Source organism: Marmota monax, unplaced genomic scaffold (genome assembly GCF_021218885.2).
Source record: "Marmota monax isolate L192 unplaced genomic scaffold, Marmota_monax_Labrador192_F-V1.1 WCK01_AAM20220418_F8-fsc00012, whole genome shotgun sequence".
NCBI classification, from domain to species: Eukaryota; Metazoa; Chordata; class Mammalia; order Rodentia; family Sciuridae; genus Marmota; species Marmota monax.
The window spans coordinates 25,183,801-25,192,068 of NW_026695227.1; the positions used below are offsets into that span (position 1 = coordinate 25,183,801).

At 39.9% G+C, this 8,268-nt stretch overlaps 1 protein-coding gene across 1 annotated transcript in view; it reads right to left on the reverse strand.

The window, feature by feature from the left end:
* Adamts20 (ADAM metallopeptidase with thrombospondin type 1 motif 20) overlaps positions 1 to 2,246 on the reverse strand; it is a 165,207-nt gene extending 162,961 nt beyond the window's left edge. The window contains exons 1-2 of the mRNA XM_046436199.2: positions 2,045 to 2,246; positions 1,122 to 1,483 (exon numbers count right to left, since the gene is read on the reverse strand). Of these exons, the coding sequence (XP_046292155.1) occupies positions 1,122 to 1,483; positions 2,045 to 2,135 (453 nt within the window). The 5' untranslated portion in view covers positions 2,136 to 2,246. The remainder of the gene's footprint in view (positions 1 to 1,121; positions 1,484 to 2,044) is intronic.
* Positions 2,247 to 8,268: the final 6,022 nt, after the last annotated feature.

The window sequence follows — 8,268 nt, forward strand, 5'->3', positions numbered from 1 at the left end:
AAAATTACGGCTTAATTCTCACTAACCTCTGATAGCTGAACATTTCTTCCAATTATGACTATAAGTGAAATCACAGACATTGTGGCTTTGTTAACAATAAATTGACACTTTCATATTACATTAGAGTTCATGTAGCTATCTGAATTGCTTACGTTCATCAACCACAAAAGTACAGTAGTAAATACACTAATAGCTTTTATTATTTAATGTGTTAATAAGCAAGTATATGTTACTATATCACAAATTGGCTTTGTAATATTTTGACTAATGAATTTAATTGACTTTCTTTTTAATATTATGTATGTTATGTTGTATGTTTAAAATAATTACTGAAAAGAGGTTCTGGGCTTAAGCAGACTGCTTATGTTCACGGGGGAAAAGCTGAGAATATGTTTTAATGGGAGAGAAACAAATCAAATAGTTGAATATTTTATTTCATTTCCTTTCTCCTCAGTAAAACTATCTTTGTCCTTTATTCTTCTAACACTAATGATCATTTCTCATTTGCAGGATGCAGGTCATTTTAGATCACTTGAACCTTGCAGGTGCAATGCATTTTAAATAGATTCTACCTCCTCCCTGTTCTGTACTTCACAGATGAATGGTCATCCCTATACTATCAACCAAACAAAGTTCTTTTCAAACCTTGCCAGTGTGAACCTTTTCATTCCACACATATTCATTCTCTTATCATTCTACATTCCAGTTAATTTACCAAATTTAAGTAAATGTAGAGGGTTCTGCCTCAGCAGGTGACGAGGTATGGGTGCATTTAAACAAAATAGCCAGCCCTGCTGTTGGAAATCAGACTCCACTTATAGCACAATCCCCACAAGCCACACTACCTGAGGCCCATCACCACTCCATCTTCTGACACTTGTAGTAAAGATGCTCTCTCAGCTTTGCTCAGAGGCGTGATTTTAGCCTGCAGGCAGGGACTTGCTCATCCTGGCATTAAAGCCTTCCAAACTCCTCTCCCCAACGGAGTGGCCTTTAGCTTGGCTTTATCTATATGTTAATTCCTCTGGTGGCCCACCATGAACTCCTAAGTCATCAAACGTCAACTAAAAACCCCACTGCCCGGCTCGCAGGAAAATGCCCAGGGATCAGAGCAAGCTTACCAGTCCTCCACATAAGCTGAAGACCGCTGTTTGATCCTCCCGCGCGTTGACCTGACCGCGATAGAAGCAGTGGCGCAAGTCTGGGGGCGCAGCGCTGTGCTCCTGTGCGCCGCGCGCGGGGGTTCCCAAGTGCACTTCGGTGTAGCCGGCAGCAAGGAAGGTCGAGTCCGCGCTCAGGTTCAGCTGGAAGAGCTGCCCATAGGCGCTGATGCGGTAGTGGGTCCTGAACGGAGTAGGTTCCAGAGCCTCAAAGCTGCGTTTCTTCCGGCTGAAGTGGAGGCTCTGAGGGAACACTTCACCGAACTCATTGACCCGCGCCGGGGTCACCACTTCGTAGGAGGCTAGTGTTTTCACCAGAGCTTCTGCAGCCACAGCGATATAGCCATTGAAACCTCATGCGCTCCCAACCCCAAATTTCTTCAACCAGTCATCTCCGCTAAAAGTCCCAGGATCCTGGTACACCCAGGGTCGGGAGAGATGCACTCAGGCAGGCGATAGCGTACACACCCACACACCCTCAAGCGCCTGTTGAGACTGTTCATGATCTGCTTTCCCACACCCCAATTTGTTCTAAGCAAAGACCTTGCCACTTATTGCCCTGGGCAACCCACCTCCTACCCCGATCCCTCTTGGCTTCTCTGCCGCCACCCACTTGTGCCCTCTGGGTTCAAGCGCCACTCTGCCCCACGCGCCCCAGCCGCGTGGTCAGGGGAATAAGATGTGTCCCCAGTGCGCGCGATTCCTCGAAATCCGGTGCAACCAAGATCTCTCGGGATGCTTAGGACTAAATGGTCCTGGAGTCCCGGGATTTCCTGTAGCTCCAGAGTCCCTCAACCCACAGAGTTGCTCGCCCCCTCCATACTCATGTCCCACTCTGGCCTCGGCCCCCATTGCTGCTGAAGTGCCCCCCACGGTAACCTTACCTTGTCTGGGGTGGAAATGAACTTCCCAAGACCTGGTGATGAAGAGCGAAAGCTGGTAGAGCAGCCCGGTCAGCCACTTGGCCACCCGCATGGTTCCACCCAGGGGATCCCAACCAGGGAGACCAACCGGAGCCACAGGCCGCCTAGCCGGCTTTCCCCTGCGCTCCGCTGCTTCTCCTCCCTCGCGCCCTCCGCTCTCCCGCCGGCCGCCCCGGCGCCTCAGCAGCCTCCCGAGAAGTAGCCCGGGCCCCGCGCCGGCCAGTCTAGCCACACCGCCAGCCTCTTCTCCCTGAGCCGCAGCTTCATCGCACTGCAGCCCCACAGCCCCTGGCTCCCTCTTGGCAGCTTTGCTCCCCTTTCTGCGCCCACACAGCGCTCGGAATCCCTCTCCTTAAGTCCAGCTCAGCGCGGGGAAGCTACTCGACCTAGCAGGAACCGTGGCAATATAGCCTCCTCCAGCCAGCCAAGCGCCGGGGAAGAGCCCGCCCCTAGGGGTTGGCCTGGCCAATCAGTGTGAGACGCGGTCCGCTCCCCCTCCTCCCCAGCTCCCCCAGCCCCACTAGGACTGAGATCCTCTAGAGCTACTGCTCATACTGAGGCTAGAAGAGTGATGCAGGAGGCATCACAATATCTTATCAGAAATTATTTTGTTACTACAGGGCTGTAGTAACAAAAGCAATATGGTATTGGCATCAAAATAGACATGAAGACCAGCTGAACAGAATAAAAGACACAGAGACAAGCTCATATATTTAGCCATCTGAGACTCCACAAATGTGCCAAAAATATACATTGAAGAAAAGCTTTTTAAACAAATGATGCTGGGGAAACTGGATATCCATAAGTAAAACAATGAAACGAAATTGTAAATGGATTTCAAAAAATAATGCTATATGCATATATAAATATACCAGAGGGAATTTCACCTTTATGTATAAGTAAAAAGAATCAATCAAAACTGAATAAATAGATGAGCAAAAGGAAGACCAGTAGAGGAAAGAGATTCAGAGGAGGAAGGAAAGGAGAGAAAAAGGTGATAACTTGAACTAAAAATGAATTCTACACATGTATGATTTTGTCAGGTTGAACCCAAATATTATGTATAACTATAATATTTTAATGAAAGTGAGAGAGAGAGATGGAGGAGAGATATTGCTGTGAGCATGTGATGTGATGGGCAGCAAGAGGCTTGCCTGGACAACAACCCTGAACTTAAAAACCCCAGCATGATACAAGCATCCAGAGAGATGAGAGGTGCTGGCTATTAGGTAAGTATTAGATTGAAAGTTTTCTATTCCTTTTGTTTCACAGTAATTTTAGACTCTTCAAACAAAAAATAAAATAAAATAAATAAGCTATACTAGAAAGTTCTGGTAGGTAGAGGAAGCCACCAATGGAGCTTGGTGACCAGGCCTCATTTTCAAGAGCCTCTGTGTATGCCAGGAATCTCTGGGACTTAAAGAGTTATGGGGGTGGGGGCAGGGAAGAAGCTGAGTTTGCAATAAATAAGTACCTCTGAATGAAATTCATGAAAAGAATTTAGTCTCCAAAATTCCAGCTAGACTTGTTTTTATTTCCTTCTAAATACTCTTTTGTGTGTGTGTGCTTTATTTTGTATAAAGCCCTCCTCAAATTTATATAAACAATAAGATCTACAAAATTATTTACCCCTGCCTAGAGGTCATTATTTTTTAGTTTCTCCTGGTCATTCCACAGTATTCAAATACCCCAATGAGTCCTGGTATCCACATTCATTCTCCTCAACAATTATTGTAGCTCTGAATCCAGTTTTGTGGACAGCTGTCAAATTGAATAAACCTCAGTGGAAGGAAAAAGCAATCATAATTTCAGTACAAGTTGCCCTTGTTCTAAATCCACCTGATTGACTTACAGATTCGATAATTACTTCTCTCTATAACCAGAATGAAAACAAAAAGAGAAGCAGTGGTCAGAGTGGCTTGAAATCCAGTCAAAGGAGACAAATAATATGAGAGGAAAAAGTAAAGGAATAAATGGGTAAATCTTCCAAAGAGAATGGAATGCACTCTAATTTAGAACTTGGTTACCCCATCTTCCTCTACGCTCTTGACAATGGAAATTCTGGTGTCTTTGGATTGACATCTGATGACATGCCTCTTTACTTTTATGTGGTATTCTTGGTCCATTTGTTGTTCACCACAAAGGTGGAACAATCTTTTTCAGAGATGGAGAGTTTAATCTTACATCTCCCAAGGAAATCACCCTGCTTGGCCATGGTAATTCTTTCACAATTGCTACCCTCCCTTTGTACCCCTTTCTCACAAATACCATTTCATTCATCAGAGAACTTTAGACTGCTGGTGGAGGTTTTTTTCCCACTAAGTTAAGCTTACTGTTGCTTTACACAGAAAAAAAATGATTTTTCTTACACCTGTCTATTCAGTATATTATAATTTGGTCATTTTAATTATATTGCAATTCTGAATGCATCTTTACATCAGGAGCCAGGCTTTTCCACCTACAAATAACAGAGAACAGAACTGCACCTGTTTAATTGGCTGTCTGCTGACTACAGACAAAGCAGATATTTCATTTCCATCACTGAATATTTGTCATTCAAACAGTATTTTCAAGGGAGCATTTGATTTTTTTAAGAATAGGAGGACAATGTGTATGCTCTGTGTCATTATAGTCTTTAAAGTGTTTAGCAAAGAGTATTATTTTCCTAATTTTTTAGAAAATTAATGTTATATTTTTATAGTATATAAGTAACTAAGCTGAATTTCTTCCAATCCTTTCTATATTCAAATGCTTTCCAATGTATTAGACTATTAATATTATATTCCTTCCCTACTAATGAAATGTCATGAATAAACTAATCTATGATTATTTAAATCAAGCTGTTTCCTCATATTGTGCATTAATTAGAGGTACCACTCATGGAATTCTCTGCCATACTAGGCATACTATAGCAGACTTTAGAAAGGTTACCTTATTTAATTTACCTATTACCCCCATGAGAAATTAAGTAATTCACTATGGATCTCCTCTCATATTTCTTTGGTTTCAAATTCCATACTTTTCCATAGAATAAAGCTGAATATTCATACCAGCTCAAAACTTATGCACAGTTGTAACCAACAACAAATCAGAAAATGAAAGCCATATTTATATCAAATATAATTTTGTTTGACTTGTAATTTAGATAATTATCCTTATAAATACAAGCAATGCAGCCAGGTTGACACACTGAAAATATTTTCAATCTTGAGAAATATGAATACGCTTACTATTCTTGGGGGTTATATATACCTTGTTTGATAATTCTAATTCTGTAACCAGTATGTAAGTTGGACAATTTACCTAATGTAATCCTACTCTTTTCCATTGTAGAATAAAGAGATGGTAATTTATATAATTTTTAAGATGATTTAAAAAGATAATACAGGTATTTGGCATAATACTGGGCAAAATATGGTCGTGCTGATTATTATTTTCATCATATTACTATAGGAGTCTGAATGTTCAAACCAGAGGGAACAACTGCAGAAAATCTGGTTTTCTAATACTAGTGGTTAGAAGTTGAGGGTGGCCATTTTCACAGTTTACCTCAGGGAGATCCTGAAATGCAAGACCTTCAGTACCAAAACTTGGAAAGTTTTGAGAAAATCGAGATGAATCGGTTGTCCAAATTCAGAGCTTTTCAACCAAGGCAATATTGAGTTTTTGGGCTGAATGATTCTTTGCGATTTTGCCCTGCACATTGTAAGATGTTTAACAGCATTCCTTGCCTGTACCACTAGCTGTCCAGTAGCATCCTACCCTTGTTGTGACAGCCAAAAGTATTTGCTGACATTGCTAAGTGTCCCCAAGGGAACAAAACTGGCCTCAGTTGAAAACTACTGCTATAGTGGGTGAGAATCTATAAATAGTAAATGCATAAAAGTGTGTTTGGCAGGATACCACATAGACACTGCTCCATTCTTAACTAAGAATGACCAATTGCTTAGCAGAAAATCTTTATGTATTTTAGCAGGTGTGAAAATGATCATCAATGCAAGCAAAGCAAAGTAAGTTGTGGTCATTCTGTGGATATTTTAAGAGAATTACCATTATTTCCAGGTATGCAGAGAAGAATCAAACTTCTCTGCTCTAACACATATCACACTCTCTTCTAATTGTCTTTTGACTTCTCCACTTTCAACACTTCATTATCAAGGTCATATGAGGAGGGTTTAAGAGAAGTATTTGAGGCAATATCACTAGTACTAAAGGTATGGGCCCCATGGAATAGGAAACAATTTAAAATGTTCACTAAATATATAAATACTAGCATTGAATTTTTATAATCTAGTGATAACTAGGCAAATTACTATCCAGTCTTTCCAGCTCTGTCTTTTAATTGAAATATTTACACCATTCTCATTTAGCATAATTATTGATGTGGTTATATTCAAGTTTATCATCTTGCTGTTTGTTTTTAATTTGTACTATAATACTTTGTTTCTTTTTCATTTTTTCTATTTTTCCATCTTCTTTTAGATGGATATGTTTTATGATTCTGTTTAATCTCCCTGTTATCTATAACTCTGTCTTTTGTTATATAAGTGGTTACCTTAGGATTTGTAGTGTACATTTTTATCTTGTTCACCTTAAGTAAGAGTGTGCCAATTTGATTTCTTCCCTCCCAATTTTTGTTCTGTTGTTGTTATACATTTAACATTTACATGTTACCATTCCCAAATATTGTTGTTACTTCCATTAAATACTCATTTCCATCTTGTACAATTTCCCTTCTACCTGAAAGGCTTCCGTTACCATTTCTAATAGGGAAAGTCTGCTGGTAAGGAAATCTTTAAATTGTTGTGTCTTTAAAAGTCTCCATTTTACCTCTTTTCTTGAAGCCTGGTTTTCCCTTCAGGTATTATATGTTGGGAGTTGTAGTTTTTTTTGTTGGTTTATTTATTTTGTTTTGCTTTTAATGTTAAGTATTTAAAAGATGTTGCAGTGTGAATAGCACTGCATCAGGACAGTTCACCTTGTTCTGTAAATTTCTTTTGGTAAAGAGAGAGAGAGAACTCTCAGCTCATATAACAGTTATCATAAACAAATAAGGAAGAAGCCATGTAGAGGAAATAAAAAAAATATTTAGAGAAGAGCAAGAAGGCTCAGCAGGAGCAGATATCAAGTAGCAACAAGGAAATACATGCTTTCTGAAGTTGAGAGCTGACCCTGCTTTATGGAACACTATATTCCTTGTGTGGAACTTCAGAGATTGAGTATTCCAACAGGTAGTTAGCAGAAGTCATCCTGGACCAAATTTTGTTCAGAGATGCAGAGGAAGTAGACTACACAAATAACAAAGTCAGAGCTTAGGATACAGTTTGCCTCTGTAACAGCTAAAAAGAGAGAGGCTAGATGGCTGCTGCACACCTCTCAGTCCAATATCTATTTTCTGAAAATCACCAGTCATCAAGGAAAGGAAATAAAAACACAATGAGATACCACCACAAACCCACAACATGAACAAATTTTAAAAATGAAGAATGCCAAAAGGTGGGAAGGATATGGTACAGCTGGAACTCTCATCCTCTGGTGGTAGGGATGCAAATTGCTATAACTGCAATATATCTGAAAGTTGTGCATAAATTTTGTATGTAATTTGTAAGTATATCTTCACATCCATAAGTATAAGAAGTAACATATGTAATAATGTGTGCATCAGGGCTGGGGATGTGGCTCAAGCGGTAGCGCGCTCGCCTGGCATGCGTGCGACCCGGGTTCGATCCTCAGCACCACATACAAACAAAGATGTTGTGTCTGCCGAAAACAAAAAAATAAATATTAAAAAAATTTAAAAAAAAAATAATGTGTGCATCAACACCTAAAACCTTATCAAAAAATACTAATTAGAGACAGAACTACACCCTACAGGAAAGGCTGGTATTGCATGATTCCATATCAGTGCAATATATAAAATTAACAGGAAAAACAACTTTATATTATTAGAAGTCAGGGTAGTGGATACTTCTTGGGTTAGAGAGAATAAGAGACTGGAGTAAAAGTGAGTGGGTTCTTAAGACTAGTAACCTGATGTTCCTTGATTTGGATTCTAGTTGTACAAGTGAGTTGTTATGCATCTGCCTCCTTTTGTTCATTTTTCTGCATAAGTGTTTAATACTATAATAATTTTTTAAATTAAGGTATTTTAATATTAATAAAACACTCCTTTAACGGTGGAGTTG